Source organism: Bubalus bubalis, chromosome 20, assembly GCF_019923935.1.
Source record: "Bubalus bubalis isolate 160015118507 breed Murrah chromosome 20, NDDB_SH_1, whole genome shotgun sequence".
NCBI classification, from domain to species: Eukaryota; Metazoa; Chordata; class Mammalia; order Artiodactyla; family Bovidae; genus Bubalus; species Bubalus bubalis.
The window spans coordinates 2,507,900-2,526,441 of record NC_059176.1 but is presented as its reverse complement, the minus strand read 5'-3'; the positions used below and the strand labels follow the sequence as shown (position 1 = coordinate 2,526,441).

At 46.0% G+C, this 18,542-nt stretch overlaps 1 protein-coding gene across 12 annotated transcripts in view; it reads left to right on the top strand.

Annotated features, from left to right (window-relative positions):
* The first annotated feature begins 7,278 nt into the window (after positions 1-7,278).
* Positions 7,279-18,542, top strand: part of MARK3 (microtubule affinity regulating kinase 3) — a 114,807-nt gene continuing 103,543 nt past the window's right edge. For all 12 annotated transcript variants that reach the window (XM_044932892.1, XM_025271145.2, XM_025271143.2 and 9 more), the window contains exon 1: positions 7,279-7,797. In XM_044932892.1, coding sequence (XP_044788827.1) covers positions 7,747-7,797 — 51 coding nt within the window. In that variant the 5' untranslated portion in view covers positions 7,279-7,746. The remainder of the gene's footprint in view (positions 7,798-18,542) is intronic.

Sequence of the window (18,542 nt, the reverse complement as noted above, 5' to 3'; positions counted from 1 at the left end):
AGCAAACTCAGGCTCCTTCCTCTGAGTGGGTGGACAAGTCAGCCATTCATTTTCATTTTCCCACTGCTCAAATTCAGGGGCCCCAGGGACTTCCCTGGTAGTCCAGTAGCTAAGACTGCACTCCCAATGTAGGGAGCCTGGTCAGGGAGCTAGATTCCCCCAAATCCCAATAAAGATCCTGCATGTTACAAAAGTGGGACCTGGTGCAGCCAAAACAAAAAAGAGCTAGGGACTTCCCAAATGTCCAGTGGTTGCGACTCTACGCTTCCACTGCAGAGGGCACAGGTTCGATACCGCATGCTGCTTGATAGGCATGGCCAAAACGAAACAAAAACCCCAAAGAGCTAGTTTCTATCGCTTTACCCCGATTCAGTTTTTTAGTTATTATATGTCCTGAAATTATATTATTCATGAGTTCTTTTACACATCTTGTAAGTGACATTGAGGACTTTAAATTTTTCTGTTCAAGGTCATTGCTTACACCACTGCTTCATACAAAACAGGTGCTCAACTAACATTGTGAAAGAAAGGAAGAGAGGAAAGAGTGGAGGGAAGGATAGAGGGCCCCCGTGAAGGGCTAACACTGTGTTTGTCGGGGTTCAGGGGCTCCAAGGGTTAGGTGGGAAACTTAGTAGAAGAAATCTTTGCTCAGACACAGCTTACACTTAAAAGTCATGATTTGTATTTGGGAGATCTGTATTACTTGGGGGGTGCTTACTTTTTAAATATCATTTATTCATGTGTTTATTTATTTGGCTGCATCATTCGGCCCATGGTGGCGTGGGCTCCCCAGTCACGACACACAGGCTTAGTTGCCCCGGCACATGGGATCTTCATTTCCCGATCAGGGATCGAATCTGCATCCCCTGCATTGGAAGGTGGATTCTTACCCACTGGACCACTAGGGAAGTCCTGGGGTTGCTTGCTTTAATAGGGCAACCCCAAAGGAATGGGCAGACAGGAGGCTCCAGGAGAGAGCGGGTTTTATTTACCTGCTCATCCTTTATCTCCCTCATCCTTTTGTTGTCTGTCTTTGCAGGCAGCAGGGTGTCAGGGCCACCGAAGTGGAATATGATGGCATTACTTTCTGCCTAGAGCAGCTTGAGTGAGCCTCCTGCCCTTCCTGAGTTTCCATGTACCTGTCTGCAAAATAGAGACAATAAATATGAGCACCAAGAACTTTTGTATCGCAAGGCCCCTTGCCAAGCACATTTGCACCCATTGCCTCCTATAATGAGCTCAACAACATGTGAGCTGGGTGAAATTGGATGGGAGGAGGAGTGACCCCCGAGCCCCAGCCACCTGTGGCCTGGTAAGCCTTGACCTATGTCTCCAGCCTCCAAGTCCAGTGCTCATCCAGGGGAGAACAGAGAAATGCAGCTGCCCGGGAAGGTGGGTCCCCTCTGTGGTGGGAGGTGAACTCCACACATACATGCTGGCTGTTCTCTGGGCATTATTTCCATGGATCCCCACAGCAACCATGGGTAGAATGTTCTATTATTCCCATTTGACTGATTAAAAAAATTGAGCCTCAAAGACATGAAGCGATTTGCTTAAGGTCACCCAGCATTCAGGGCCACAGCCAGGATTCACATCCAGGGTGGAAACTCCAGAGCCCTTGATTTTCTGCCACCTCTGTTGTTTCCATAGACCTTTTTCTTTTTAAATTAATTTTTTTTGTTTGGCTGTGTGTGGGTAGATGTGGCAAGTAGGGACTACTCTTGTTGCGGTATGCAGGCTCTAGGTGTGGGGGTTCAGTAGTCGTGGAGTTGTGGTGCATGGGATTAGTTGCCCCAAAGCATGTGGGATCTTCCTGGACCAGGAACTGAACCCCTGTCCCCTGTATTGTCAGGCAGATTGTTAACCACTGAATCACCAGGGAAGCCCTCTCCATAGACCTTTGGGTACAGTTCTAAACAGTGGGTTTTCCCAGCTCAGAGTTGAGAGGACAGGGAGCTACTGTCAGGATGTAGCAAGGACACCCAACAGAAGGTCACATACATGCACACCTGGACTAGATTTAGATTTATCATCTCCGACAGATAAGAGAAAAGAACATTTCAATAGCCTGGGGCCAGCAAGTACAAGGGAAAATGGCCCTTTCTATCTTCATATCCCCCAAGATCACCCCAATATTGCAGCGCTTCACAGGAACTGACAGGACTATGAGTCCTTGATAAAAGCTGAAATTTTCAGAATATTGTGTTTAGGAAGGCTGTGAAGTCTATGATCTATCTCAGAAGCAGTCCATCCACAATTATCCTGAAAAGATACAGTACTGTGGAAGACAGAAAGGAGGAAAATCCTCAACAGGTCTATGTTGGGTTTCTGAGCCCTCCACGGAGGTAAGCAATGCGACTAGAATGCCTTCTGCTTACTCAGAACAAAAGGGACCAATCGCCGCTGGACAGCTGGAGGGCAAATCACAGCTTCGGAGTCCGATCATGGCTCTTCTCTGGACTGGGGCAACGCCGGGCAACTTACAGCCTCTCTCTGAGCCCGGCTGCCAGCTCCCTCAGCAGGCTGGTGCACTTAGTGGTCTTAGCATAGGCGCCTGGTGCACTGCCAATAGAGCTGGAGCTCAGTGAATGAGCTATGTACCCGGACAGCAAACACCAAGGAGTCTGCTCACTGGGAGCTAGTCTGAGAAGGCCCCATGCAAGAAGTAACATGACAGGGCTTCGCAACAAGAGGGAAGATCCAGGTAGTCTGGAAGTCATCCTGGCGCAATGGCCAGGACGCGAGAATTCCTAAGCTGTCTGCTGGCCCTTGCAGAGGACAACAGCGTCTTCATGGGGGTGAAGAAGGAATTTAATTCATCAGAGCAGTGAATTAAAATAGTAGCATGTCTGCTCTGACCCCTGCTCTACCCCCTGCCTGTGGATGTTGAGGCGGGCGGAGTCTGGAACGGACATCGTATTTCCCTGGGTGGTGGCCTCTAAGCACCTGTGACCTAGTTGAGGACACACTGTCCCTGCTTCCAGGCATGAGGACCCCAGATGTCCTGCAATCATCACAATTCTTTTTTAAAAAAGAAAGCAAATATTTAAAAAGATTTTATTTATTCACTTTTATTTACTTTATTTTTATTTAAATAAAAATATAAAATTACTTTTATTTACTTTATTATTTTCTTTATTTGCACAGTATTTATTTTATTTACTCATTTTTGGCTGTTCTAGGTTGGTTGCTGCAGGGTTTTCTCTAGTTGCAGCAGGCTACTCTAGTGGCGGTGTGCAGGCTTCCACTGTGGTGGCTTTTCTCGTGGCGCACAGGCGCCAGGCATGCAGGCTTCAGCTGTTGCAGCTCTCAGGCTCTGCAGCAGAGGTTCAATAGTTGCGGGACATGGGCTTAGCTGCTTTGCAGCATGTGGAATCTTCCCGAATCAGGGATCAAACCCGTGTCTCCTACACTGTCAGGCAGATTCTTTACCGCTGAGCCACCATGGAAGCCCCTCCTTCTCTTCTTGACTTCATTTATTGTAAGTGCTCAGCATTCTGTTCCTTACCAGTTACACAGCAATGACAACAACACACTTGCACACACTTGCCGAGGAATGGATCCTGGATCCCAGCAGTTCCCACACCCTCTCACATCAGAATTGTGCTTGTGAGCGCTGTGGTGTGATGGGCAGGGAGAAGCGGGTCTCTCCACCTCTGTCCGAACTAGGTGTGGTGCAGAGAACACAGGCCTGGGGGTCAGATCTGACCACTTGACATGATAGTACTGGTTAGGAATGCACTGAGCTGCAAGTAACAGCCAGCCTAAACTCTCCTGGCTTGAACACACAGGGGCTTATTTTTTCTGGCATAAGAAGTCTGGAGGAGAGCAGATTCAGGACTGAGGCAGTTGCTCTTTCTTTCTGGTGCTGGGATGGAGTGGGTGCTAAACAGATTTCCCCACCATGTGCCCACAGTAGCTATGGACAAGGACACAAGTCTGGGGCTTCTGAAATCAGGGCCCATTCTGGCTCTACTGCTAATCAGCTGTGCAACTACAGACAAGTCACTTCCCCTCACTCAGGCTCAGTCTCTCTTCTCTCCTACAGCAGCAAGGGTAGGACAAGATTATCTTACATGAGAGCAGGCACCATCTGTGCACATGCACAACTTGGTGTATTTAGTTATATCTTTTCAGTCCAAGGAGCCTGAGATAAAACCTATTTTAATATGAAGACAGGAAGGGCTTCCCTGGTGGCTCAGTGGTAAAGAATCTGCAGCAGACATGGGTCCGATCCCTGATCCAGGAAGTGCCCACATGCGACAACTGAACTTGTGCGCTATAACGACACAGCCTGTGCTCTGGAGCCCAGAGTCCCAACTACTGAGCCCACGTGCTGCAACTACTGAAGCCTGAGCATCCTAGAGCTTGTGCTCCGCAATAAGAGCCACTGCGATGAGAAGCCTGTGCACCGCGCCCGAGAGTAGTCCCCACTCGCCTACTGAAGCCTGAGCATCCTAGAGCCTGTGCTCTGCAATAAGAAGAGCCACTGCAATGAGAAGCCTGTGCACTGCGCCCGAGAGTAGTCCCCACTCGCCGCAACGAGAAAGAAGGCCACGCAGCAGTAAAGACCCAGCACAGCCAAAAATAAATACATAAAATTATTTAAAAAATGAAGACAGGAAATAGGAATATGAAAAAGGACAGAAAACATTTCAAGATCAATTTTCAGATCCTACCCTTCCATCTCTTCCAGACAGATCCTTAGATGTACATAATTTAGGCTACAGAGGGTCCTTTAGACAGAAAAGTGGGTTGTTTTTCTTTTTTTCTCCTCCTCCATTTTTGCATGTAACATGTACACCTTGCCTCCCATTTCCAGGTCTTTATCGTACAATCATACCATTTGATGCAAGTGCTATGAAAATTTCGAAGTGTTTCTTTAATTCTAGCCTTTATGAAAACCAGAAGCATCTTGTTGAGTACTGTCAGTTTCATTTCCTACCTCTTGGCATTCACTGACTCATTATTTAATGTGTGCCTTCAGTGAAAAAAGCGTTGAGGTGGAAATCTCAACCGCCAGCCACTTCTCTGGCCAATGTGGAATGTTCTGAATCGTCCAAACCCTTTATCTCAGCTCCTGCCCCAGGCTGAAACCCTTTTGTGGGTCCTCCAGGTGTTTATGCAGCTGACCTAGTTGACATTCCTGTCATCAGGAGTGCCATGCAGTGTCCAAACCTGGCCTACCCCTCCAGTCTCACCACTCACCTCTTGACCTTTACCTAAACCACCACGTTGCTCATCTGTACAGGTCGTCCTGCTTGGCATCCCTTTTCAGCTACCCTCACCTGGCTAACTCAACTCATGCATTTAGATGTGGCATAACCACCACTCTTCCAGGAAGCTTTCTTGACCAACTTCCCAAGTTGGGGGCCAAACGTGCCTGCAGGGACTCCCACAGTCTTGTGCTCACCCACATTTCTCAGTTGAACTGTGTGAAACACACATTTAACTAACAAAAATTCAACCATCTCTGCTTGGCCCAAGAGAGAAAGAGAAGGACATTTTAATTCAAACAGGGCAGTCTTTGGCCTGAACACTTTCCTGAGAGGAAGCGATGGAAGCCCTGACTGCATCTTAGTACTCCTATGTCCTAACATTCGGAGAAGGCAATGGAACCCCACTCCAGTACTTTTGCCTAGAAAATCCCATGGACGGAGGAGCCTGGTAGGCTGCAGTCCATGGGGTCGCTTGAGTCGGACCCGACTGAGCGAGTTCACTTTCACTATTCACTTTCATGCATTGGAGAAGGAAATGGCAACCCACTCCAGTGTTCTTGCCTGGAGAATCCCGGGTACGGGGGAGCCTGGTGGGCTGTCGTCTATGGGGTCGTACAGAGTCGGACACGACTGAAGCGACTTAGTAGCACCAGCAGCAGTCCTAACATTGTGAGCATCTGTCCTTTCTGGGAGTGATTCTGGTGTTTAAAGACATATATGTCTCACAGGGCAGGAAATGTCCCAGACAGAGCAAGAGGAGTCACATCCTGGGGGACCAAAGGAGAAAACATTAAAAATAGAAAAAAAAGAGCAGGACATACCCACTACAAGCTCTTTTCTTTTATGGAAATTTTAGGATATGAGTTCAAATCCCAGCCTTGCAGCTAACCAACTTGAGTACTTTGGTCACGTGACTGTAACCTGTTTAGACTTGGGATCACTAGGTGTGTCTGCCCATCTTGGAGGGTTACCCCGAGGCTTGAATGAGGTAACAGATGTCTGGAGCCCACAAGGTAGACTCTCAGTAGCAGTTCAGTTACTCCAGCTCATTCCGCCCTGCCTCCTCAGAACCCCGCACTGAAGCATTCCATCCACCTCCAGCCAGACTCTGGGCAGGTCCACGGGACACATTCAGAGGCTCAGGAGCTAGGAAGGGTTCCAGGGGAGGTTCTATTTCCAACGTCTCAGTCTGCAAGCGTCCACCAAACTCCGCCCCAAGGGATGGAGTCCGGTTATAACCCTTCCCCACGACGGGGGTTCAGGCAGTGGTCCCAGGGGGACTCTAGGGCTCCGGGCCCCCTTGGAGCACTCTTCCTTCTGCAAGCTGCGTCCAGGTCTATCTCCCTCCCGACCGCGAGTTCCTCGTGCGCGGGACGGGCCTGCTGCCCTCAGGATGCTGATCTCAGCCCAGGGCTGCTCAGCGTGCCGGGGGCAGGAAAGATGACTGAGTTCACGGTTCCCGGGTCACCGTTAACGATGCTCCTCCCCGCAGCCCTGGCCCCAAAACTACTGTCACGGCTCCATCTACATGCGGCGCGCTCCCAGCTTTTGAGGGACGCGACCTCGGCTGTTGCACATAGCAGGCGCTCCATCGACGCTACAAACGCCTAGCTCAGGCCGCCGCCCAGGACCATTTGCCGGCTCCTTCCCGAGGGCCGCGTGCTCAGGACACCGGGAACCCCCCGCCGCCCCAGCCGCCCCAGCCGCCCCAGCCGCCCCAGCCGCCCCAGCCGCCCCAGCCGCCCCAGCCGCCCCAGCCGCCCGCCGGTACCAGCCAGCCCTTCCCGGCAATGGGTGCCGCCCCCTCGACCCGGGAGTCGCCCCTAGCAACAGCAGTCCGGCCGGGTTGCTCGGGCCGCGCTGATTGGCCGAACTCCGGGAGGCGGCGGTGTCGTCACTTCCGGCATCCGGAGGCAGCAAAGGAAGCCGAGAGGCGGCCATCTTGGGTCCGTGAGGCTCGAAGGTGCCGGGAGCGGCGGTGTCGGCAGCCACCGGGCGGAGGCTGAGGCGGAAATCGAGCCGGAGGGAGAAGAGCAGCCAGGCGCAGTCGGCGCTTCCGCAGTCCCCTCCATGGTCGGCGCCCGCAGCTCGCGGGGACCTGTCTCGCACTCCACATCCTCTACTTCAGGGGCCGCCGGCGGCGCTGTGTGGAGGCTCCGGCGCTGAAATCCGCGGCGCGACGGGCGGGGGCGGAGGAGGAGGCGAGGGGGTCCGGGCCTGCGGGGCGCCCTGAGGCGCGGGGACGCCGGCGGGCCGAGCCGCAGCCCGCCGCCGCCGCCGCCGGCCCGGCCCCGCCACCGCCGACCGCGGGGCTCCTCGGCGCGGCCGCCGGGGCCGGGGAAGCATGAGCCCCGCGACCCTCCGGGAGACGGCCCGGGCCCGGCCCGGGTTCTAGACGGCCGTGGGGGAGGGGAGCCGCCCTCCCGCGGCGCCGCTCCGGAACCGCCGGGCGCTCGACGCCGCGACGCCGGCCCCGGGGCCGCGCTGTTTTGTTTCGCCCTCACGTTGTGAAGTGAAGTGAAGTAAAATGTCCACTAGGACCCCGTTGCCGACGGTGAATGAACGGGACACTGAGAACGTGAGTAACCTCGGCGGCCGCCCGGGTCGGGTCTCCGCGCGCCGCCCCCGGGAGCGCGGCCGCATCCCTCCCCTCGCCCCCCGGGGTTCGGGGGGCGGCCGGTTTCCTGAACGCGCGGGGCGGGAAGCGCCTCCGTGGCGACGCCGGGGGCTCCCTCGGAAGCGACGCGTGGAGGCTGCAGCGTGGCCGCCCGCGGTCCTGAGAGGCGGTGGCCGCGCAGTGGGCGCTCGGAGCGGGTGTCGGGTCTCCGCTGCTGGACTCGTTCAGATGAAGTAGGCGGCTCTTGAGAGGCTCTCCGGCTAAAAACTGGTTCGTGGTGTTGACTCAACGTACTTGATTGGTCCTTTTTGCCTCGTTCTGTAAATCGTCTGCAGCTGAGTTTAGTGACAGTCACTAGAAGTAAGCGCCCTCTGAGGGATCTTTTCGGCCCCCTTAGGTGGAACTCCAGACCTATTTAGAAGTTCTTGGAGAGAGTTTAGACTTACCGAGGAGCAGCCGCGTTTCCAGACGGCTGTTTTGAAGGAGTTGGTTGAGCACCTTTCAAGGGAAGGTGTGTAGTCAGGCTGCCTGCCTCGCAGTACCTAGCCGAGGGTCACCCACTCTGGGCTTAGCTCTTTTCCTTCCTGAAAAGAACTTGGCTTAGATGAGCTCTCTGGTCCATCCTGGCACTCCCATTCTATGATTTTGTAAAAGGAACCTTGGCTCTTGTTCGTGTGAACTTTTTAAAAAGGCAAGGAACAGCAGTTTTAGTGACTGACAACTTGTAGTAAAAATTCCATAGGAGCGATGTTGCTTCTGTCCCAGTGCGATTGGAACTCTATTCTAGCTCTGGCTTCGGGACTGTTCAGTCTAGCTGTGAGTTATCGTCTGTTAAAAACGAAAACATCTAGGTTGGGGGTGGGGAGGGAGGGATGGACATGTACACACTGCTGTGTGGATAACCAGCAAGGACCTGATGTGTAGAGCATGAAACTGTTCAGTGTTGTGGGGGGGCCCAAATGGGAGGGGAGTTTGGGGGAGAAGGGATACACGTATAGATACGGCCGAGTCCCTCTCACCTGAAACTTACAGCATTGCTAATCGGCTATACCCCAATACAAAATAAAAAGTTAAAAAATCTGGAAAATAACTTGTAATGAAACTTCACTGGCCTTTTATTATAAGTGTTATGAGGTAATTCCTGGCAAGAAAATGCTGTCACTTAGGAAAAGCTTCCTTGCTCTGCCTGTTATCATGCTTTCAATAACGTCCTGAGACCTTGTGACGTAGTGGTATCAAATACCTTCATTTTAATCTTCAAAATGCCACTTATTTGCTGGATAACTATTAGGTGATTTAATCTGTTTATGTAAATCTTGGCTTAAAGCATCCTTTTGGTATATTAATGGATGATATTTAATGTTCTTTAACCTGGTAAATCAGTAGCACAGTGATGTATGTACCTTTTCATGACATGGATTAGAAAATTACATAAAAAGTAATAGAAAATCTAGACAAGGTGAATTGGTGAATTCATTTTCTCATAGAACCTAATTCTTCATTGTTTTCTTGTTCTTTGACTGTGTAGAGTGGAGCAAGCAAAAATGTGAGTTAACTTACATCATTGACTTTCACTCAGAGAAGCACAGTCTTACATTGAACCAGAGCAGGAGGTCCATACTTCCTATTTTGTTACTATTATTATTTTTCTATTTTTTGACTGCACTGCCTGGCATGTGGGATCTTAGTTCCTTCACCAGGCATGGAACCTGGGCCCCCTGCAGTGGATGTGCAGAGTGTTAACCACTGGACCACCAGGGAAGTCCCAGGAGCTCCATAGTTTCTAAGTAAACTATAATCAGAAACAATGATAGCAGATTTGTGATAATGAAGGGTTTACACCAAATGGGTCTTTACTGGTTCTCTGTTGAATTTGTTGAATTATGGTGTAATCTTTTTGTGTGTCATTAGAAATTACTAAGTTTAAAAAAAATGTGGGGTATGGAGTGTGCCTTTATTCTCTTGGAATGTATTTAAATTGAATTTCTGACAGTGGTGAAATAGAGGTTTGTAGCACATCATTTCATTATTGCACCATGCTGTCTTTTTAACTCTGGTATTGACATGTTCTGAAAGTAGTTGTGTATTTTTCACAGTGTGATACCTTGTGTGGTGTTTGTCTGGCATATACAATGTTATTTACCTGATACTACTGAACTGAGTGTTAGACTTCTTGCCAATTGAGTGATGAGGGTTCAAGAATGAATGGGAGTTCTCAGTCTGATGGGCAGCTCTTTTAAGTTGTGTATGTTGAGATAGAACATTCACTCTTCCCAAGTGTGCCGTTTGATGAGTTTTGACAAATGTATAGTTATGTAATCACTGTCACGGTTAGAGAACGTTGCCATTGCCCGAAAAGGTGCCCTGTGTTTCTTTACAATTCCCTTTCCCTTCCCCCAGCTGTTGGCAACTATGGATCTGTTACCTGTCTCTGTAGTTTCTCCTTTTCTAAAAGTTATTTGAATGGCATCAAAGAGCATATAATCTTGTGGCTAGCATCTTTAATTTGGCATACCATTTCTGGGATTTATGTGTGTTTGTGTATCAGTAGTTCATTGCTTTTTATTGCTGAGTAGTAAGTAGTTCATTGTTTGGGTGTGTAACTGTTTTTTTTTTTTCAATCCGTTCACCAGTTGATGGACAATTTTGGCTGATATGACAATTAGCTTTGTCTTTATATTTTGTAAAAAGATTCCATTTTGCTTACCCCAGGAATCTTACTTAAATTTTAAATAATTATATATAATTGTGTAAAGACTGTTGCTTTTATAGGTCAAGAAAAATAAAAGGCAGATAATTTGCAAAAAGAAAATTCTCTTCATGGTGGTACACTACTCTATTTTCATTTATTTGATTTCCAGATTTGAATATCCACCTTAAGCTGATAGACTGTTAGCTTTTAAAACTTAAAAGGATAAAAAGAACAAACAAAAAAAAAACTCAAAAGGACTAGTCAAACAGTTGGACCTAATGAAGATGTTGAGGCTCAAAAAGGTGACAGGAGCTGCTTGCAACTATTGACTTTAGCAGCAGAGCATCTACTAGGCCTCAGATCTCCATCCCAGTCCTCTCTGCTTTTTTGTGTATCAGGCTGTTTCTCTAAATTTTATGTAGTAATTATTCAACTAGGGAGATGCAGTTGTACCAATACATAGAGTATAATTAAAAGTAGACTTTTAAAAATATTTTTCTATGGAAAGCAAATAGAATTTAATAGGTATTTATCAGTGGTTCTCAACTGGGGACAAGTTTGGCCCCCAGTGGACATTGGACAGTGTTGGTTTTGGTTGTCACAGGGAAGAGGGTTGCTCCTGGCCAGGAATGCACCTAAGCATTTTACAATACATAGCACAGTGCCCCCTACCCCCTCAACAAAGAAATAGCCAAAATGGCAATAGAGCCAGAGTTCTCAACCCTGGTATATAGTTAGCCCCCCCATTCCTATGTACTCAGCAGCTCAGTGACCAGACAAATTTTATATGTTCTGTCCCTAAGAATCAAGCTCAGTACATATCATTTCATCTCTAAAGCTTTTAGAAGAGATAAAGCTTCTTCAAAAATGTAATCTTAATCCTCTGTCATAATTTTTTAATATCAAATATCTAGTTAGCAGTGTTCAAGTTTCCTCAGTTGTCTTTTTTTTTTTTTTTAAACAGTTTGTTTAAATTAGAATCTATATTGGGTCCACATATTATAGATGGCTAATATGTGAAACAAGATGCTTTTTTTTAAAGGCAGCAAAAAGTTTGCATTTTAGTTTATGTTCCGCAGTTGACTTGCATAGAGGTCATGAACAAATTGTGTACTGGTAAATTTGAAATGTATTTTCCACTTACATTTCAAAGCATATGACACTTGGTAAGTAAGCCTGGGTTACTTGCCAAAGTACCAGAGGCCCTGGAGTACTTTGCCAGTTAAACAGCTCCTGATGTGTGTGCACATTGTGTCCTGACTTAGTGCATTATTTGTTAATGCAAACAGTCATCAGAATTTCTTACCTCTGTGAAATAATAAACTGATGTTGTTATTGTCTAGCCAGCCACTGGCTGTTTGACTATTACCCTGCTCAGACCTGAGTGCTTGCTTTGTGTGTGGCACTGCGCTAGGCTCCATGGAGGATTTACCTAGGAACTATATCACTCCTCTGTCTTTGGGCTCCCAGTCCTTGCAGAACACAGCACCCCGAGCTCTGTGAAACTAGCCTGCTAACTCTCAAACTGGAGCACACACTGCCTGGAGGGCTTATGGAAGCTCTGATGGCTGGGCTTCACCCCCAGACCTTGATTCTAGCTTTGGGGTCCTAGAGTTTGCATTTCTAACAAGTTCTACCAGATGATGTTAATGCTTCACATCTAGAGATCACACTTTAAAGAATTGCTGTGTTAGTATTCCGTGAAGGCTTGCTGACTAAATTATGTTCCTTTAGATTGTATTGTGACTGAAGAAGAGATTTCGGTGGTTTCAATAACATTTTCAGGTTCCTTGAGTTTTAAAATTAGTTCTTTGTTGAAAGTGAGGTTATCGAGAATAAAAATAGTTACTGGTTGTTGGTTACTAACTATGTATCAGGCAACAGTACTAAGTACTTTATATAGTATTTAATTTAAAACATGTAGTGTGGTTTCATTTAATCTGCTTAACTTCTAAGCACAACTGTCTTTTGAATCAAGCTGTTTGGGCCTTTAAAAAAAAGGTTGCTTTCTGAAGAATTAATATTTTTTATTGGGTTAAAGTGTTTGGGAAAAGATCTCATTCAATTTGAGAGTTGTTTTCATTTCTTTTTTTATATAAATTAGGTGAAGGTGGAAATTTTCGATGAGTAGAATATTTTTCGTTTAGATCGTGTGTGTGTGTGAGTGTGTGTGTGTGTGTGTGTGTGTAGGCTTGGTTTTGTCTGACTGCTTTGCAACCCCATGGGCATGGAGCCTTCCAGGCTCCTCTGTGGAATTCTCCAGGCAAGAACACTGGAGTGGGTTGCCATTTCCTACTCCAGGGGCTCTTCCTGACCCAGGGATAGAACCCACATCTCCTGTGTCTCCTGCAGTGGCAGGTGGGTTCTTTACCACTGCTCCATCTGGGACGCCCCTTTGATTGTGTAGTGCATGATTGTTTGGACTGTAATTAGTTTTAAGAGAGTCATACACAGTTTAATATGAATTAATAGTACCTGTTACCTTTAATTTCAAAGAGGATTGCTCTGGATTCTAAAACATGGCTAGATATTATCCCTGGAATTTGTTTCCAAGCTGGAAGTAAGAGTTATAGCTTACTTACAGAAGTAGTCATATAGCTACTTCTGATCACCACTGGGAAGATAAAAGTATAAATTCACTTGTCTCCCATCCATTTTAAACTTTCAAAATAATGAGAAAACAGATCTCTTCCTTGGGTATCTCCCAACTTGAGTGTTGTCTTACACAGGAATTTAAAGAATGTGCTTGGAATTGGTCTACAATAGTCACAAAGGGTCTGTGCTGACCCACACGCACCTGCCTGTACAGTAATCGAGAGGGCAGCTGGCGGCACTGGAAGAAAATGACTTTTGAGGCGAGTCCAGCTTTTTCTTCAAACTAGATTCTTTAGCACTGCCCTTAGGTCACCTGAGCTGCTTGGCGATGGTTGGTTACTCTTACACAGTGTTGTGTAGACTAGACAAGGCATTGTTTCTACCTTATTGTATCTGGGTTACCTGGGATCTTGGTGTTCACAGCTGAAGCTTGAACAAAGCTTAAGATGTTTTGTTTGTATTTCTCACTAATAGGCAGTTGCTTGGGGGTGGAGGTTAAATATTGTGGGACTTGTATTGTTCATTCGCCTAGTCATGTCTTTGACTCTTTGTGACTCCATGGTCTGAGCACACCAGGCCTCCCTATCCCTCACCATCTCCCCGAGTTTGCCCAAGTTCATGTTCGTTGTATCGGTGAAGCCATCCAGCCTTCTCATCCTTTGATGCCCTCTTCTCCTTCTGCCCTCAATTTTCCCCAGCATCAGGGACTTTTCCATTGAGTCGTCTATTTACATCAAATGACAAAAATACTGGAGCTTCAGGTTCAGCATTAGTCCTTCCAGTGAATATTTAGGGTTGATCTCACTTAAGATTGACTGGTTTGATATTCTTGCTGCCCAAGGGACTTTCAGGAGTCTTCTCCAGCACCACAGTTTAAAGGCATCCATTCTTTGGCTTTCTGCCTTCTTTATGATCCAGCTCTCACAACTGCACGTGACCATTAGGACATTTTATATGAAAATCTATTTTGGGAGAGTTTCATATGAAGTTTGAGTAAGCTGAACTCAAGGGTCTTATTCTAGAATTTTATATAGCCCCATTCTTTTTATAGTCAGTACCTTTATGACTTCATTGACCACAGTAGCAGATTAAAATGAGAATCCCAGAGAGGAGTACACGTAGAACAATTTCCTAACATAGCCTTCTGCCCTTAGCCTTACCATTCTTTGTCCGGAAGCATAATTTAAGCTGGGCAGGCAACTTTCATTGTTGAACGCACATGAGGTGTTTTTGGTGGCACTCCGTTCACATACTGTCTCCACCTCTTTCCGTGTCTTCCTTCCCTTGTGTAGCCCTTGCCTGTCCCAGACTTGCCTTGGTATTCATAGGCATGTGTTAGCTTCACTAGTGAAATGGTCTAAAGGAACTTCATACTTTTTTTCTTAAAAGAAGGTTGCCTTCTAGACATTAAAGAGTTTCAGTGATAAAGAACCTTCGACATACCATGGTAATGTATTCTAGTTTCTTTTTCTGTTTCTGTTAGGTCAGGTGCTTAACATTTATTTCCTGCTTATTATATAGTTATCCTACTTATTATTCCTGTGGAACTAGCCACTCCACAGCTTAGTAGTATAAAACAACAACTGTTTCATTATACTCGCAGATTTTGTGTGAGTAGTGTAATTCAAGTGGGAATGACTTATATGTGGGACTTCACTTGGGATATCATGAAAGGCTTGGGGATTTAACAGCTGGGTTGAAAGATGCATATCCTAAGTGAAAGTGAAAGTCACTCAGTCGTGTCTGACTCTTTGCGACCCCGTGGACTATATACAGTCCATGGAATTCTCCAGGCCAGAATGCTGGAGTGGGTAGCTCTTCTCCAGGAGAATCTTCCCAACCCAGGGATCGAACCCAGGTCTCCTGCATTGCAGGCAGATTCTTTACCAGCTGAGGCACCTAAGACTACTTCTTAATCTGGCACGTTGACAGGTATTGTCAAAAGGCTGCTGGGGCTCTTGGTCAGAGCCACTATGTGGGCCTCTCCAGCCTGGAGGCCTCAGTGTGATCAGACACGAGGTGGCTTGATATTTTAGCAAACAAGACAGAGCTGCTTGGCTTTTACGGCCTATCCTCAGAGGTCACATAGTATCAGTTCTTAGAATGCTAAAGCAGTCATGGGCACCCAGATTCAAGTGGAAGGGACATAGCCCTTGTAATGGGAGTCAGAGACTTTGGGGTCATGTTTCCCAGCCACTGTAATAGTAACTCTTCGAGTTTATAATCTGACCTAGCATTTTTTGTGTGACCTTGGACAAGTTATTTAACTTCTTCATGTGTCATCTATAGAATGGGATTGGTGGTAGTAATCACCTCATGGGGCTGTTAGAATACCTTCCATGCCATGGCCTCCCTTACCTCTCTGTTCTCATCTCTTGCCTTGCTGTTCTTTGAATACACCAGGGACACTCCAGCCTCAGTGCCTTGGCGTTGGCTCTTCTCTTTGTCTGAACACTTTTGTTCCAGGTACCCACATGGCTAATTCTCTCACCTTCTCCTCTTTTCAGGCATCACCTCAGTGAGGCTTGCTCTAACCATTGATGTCCCTCCCGACCTGCCTAACCCTGATCTAGTTTTTTTTCTTAATCCCCATTGTGTTGTTACTTTTAACATAGTATATAGTTTATATATTTCTTAGGTTTATTGTGTTTTGTCGATCTCCTGTGGCATACTGAACACTCCATGAGAGCAGAAATATTTGTTTTGTTTATTGATACTATTTCAAATACCTAGAACATGCTGGTCATTTATTACAGGTGATCAGTAAATAAATATTGGTTGAATTAGTGATTAAATGGGACAGTATGGGTAAAGCATTAGAATGGTGCCTGGCACATCATAAGTAATAGATAAATGCTAGCCATCATTAATGCTTGTTACTTGGTCTTTTCATCTCATCTCTGTGTTGTCATTTCTTTGATCTCTCATGTCCTGTGTCTTCAGCCTCTTCTTTATGTAGTTCCAATGAATTCATCTTCTTTCTCCTTTTTTAAAACCTCAGATAGCTTTCTTAAAGGGAGGCTTAATGGAAAGAGTCTGGGCTTGGAAGTCAGAGGTAAAGATGGGAGCCTAAGACTGTGGTTGAGGGAGAGATTCTGAAGACACTTCTGGTGTAGAGTGGACCAGATGTGGAGCCCAAAAGAAGGAGCAGCAAAACATGAGAGAAATTCAGATTTGGAGTTAGAGGCTTGCGTTTGAACCTGGTCTTCCAATACTAATACAAGTATTTGACCATGGGCAAGTTAATTACTTGTCTGTGCCTCATTTAAAATTTTTTAATATAATTAAAAACTTATTGATATAATTGACATGTAGCATCATATTAGTTTCAGGTGTACAACATAATGATTTTATATTTGTATATGTTGTGAAATGATCACCACAATGAGTCTAGTTAATATTCATCACCACATATAATTAAGGTTTTTTTTCTGTTCACGAGAATTTTAAAATCTCCTCTCTTAGCTGCTTTCAAATATATAATTTAGTGTTATGTGTTCAATATTATATAATCAGCATGCTATACATTATATCTTTTTATTTAACAGAAGAGAGTAACATCATCTATTCAGGGTTGTTGTGACTGAAGAAACTGACACCAAGAAGTGCTTGGCCGGGTCTGCTCCACGTGACGAGGGTTCTGCATGTAAATGTCAAATTCCCTCTTCAGGTAGCTTTTGTAGTGTTATTCTAGAAAACTGGGTAATCTAAAGTCTGGTTTATTATTCAAAGTTACTGATTCACGTTTTGTTTTTTCTAACCATTCGCCTGTTCTCCTTGACTGTTCACCTAGCAGTTTCACACCTGCTGGTTGCCAGGTCCTGTGTTCTAAGAATACAGAGAGAATTCTTACCATCAGGGAGCTCTTAGTCAATACTTCAGTGTAGAAATTAACTAAAGCAAGGGGATGCAAGACAGAAGGGCCAGCCTAGTCAAGAACAGGAAGAGAAGAAATTTCCAGCAGTCACGATGTCAAGGAATTAAGCAAATTTTTTTTTTCAGTGTTAGAGGTATGTGAAAGAATTATGAGAGGTGAAATTGGCTGGACCTTCAGGTTAAGGGATGTCTCTCCCGGCACCTCCAAGCTTTTTAAGCTTTCCTTGTGCTCATGTCTGGCTTGAAATGGCCTTCATCTTCCTTTAAAACTCTGCTACTTGTCTTTCAAAGACTCCATCCCCTTTTTTTTCCTTCATCTTGGACACCTGTTTTTCCTTCATCTGCCCGAATGTGGTCACGTTGTCTGAGTGCTTAGAGCTGCATTGTCCAGCACAGTAGCTACCAGCTGTGTGTGGCTACTGAGCCCTTGACATGTGACTGGTCTGAGTTAAGATGTCTTGTGAATATAAAGTATATTCCAGATTTTAAAGACAATATGAAAAGAGGAATGTAGAATCTTACTTTTTTATATTAGGTGTTGAAATATTTGGGAATATATTTTTAAAAATAAATTAAAAATTGAATAAAATTAACCTATTGCTTTAATAGCAAGGTGAAAACTCCACACATTTCTCACAAACCTGTTGGGTGGTGCTTGGAGTATTCACACTTTGATTTTCTCATGGGGCAGGGATTGCCCCTCGTTTCAGTAACTGTTCTCCGTTAGCTCCCCAGATAAACTGTGTGCCTATGTTCTATTTGTTTTATTCCTCTGTAGAGCCTGTTATTTAATGATGGTCCATGGGGTCGCTAAGAGTCAGACACGACTAAGCGACTTGCCTTTCATGCATTGGAGAGGGAAATGGCAACCCACTCCAGTGTTCTTGCCTGGAGAATCCCAGGGACGGGGGAGCCTGGTGGGCTGCCGTCTGTGGGGTCGACTGAAGTGATTTAGACTAGACTAGACCAGCATGTAATTAACTGGTCAGAAGCTACTGAGTCAGTTTTCTTTAGCTGCAGTTTGTGCTTTATTCTTCTGAGGGTAAATCCAGTAAATTATTTTTCAGTATGTTTCATTATTACGATGCTTCATCTGCTATAGCAGTAATCAGTTCAGTTCAGTCACTCAGTCGTCGTGTTCAACTCTGTGACCCCATGAACTGCAGCACGCCAGGCTTCCCTGTCCATCACCAACTCCTGGAGCTTGCTCAGACTCATGTTCATCGACTTGGTGATCCCATCCAACCATCTCATCCTCGGTCTTCTCCTTCTCCTCTTGCCTTCAATCTTTCCCAGCACCAGGGTCTTTTCAAATGAGTTAGTTCTTCACAACAGATGGCCAGAATATTGGAGTTTCAGCATCAGTCCTTCCAGTGAATATTCAGGACTGATTTCCTTGAGGATTGACTGGTTTGATCTCCTTGTAGTTCAAGGGAGTCTCAAGAGTCTTCTCCAACACCACAGTTCAGAAGCATCAATTCTTCAGTGCTCAGCTTTCTTTACGGTCCAGCTCTTACATCCATACTTGACTACTGAAAAAACC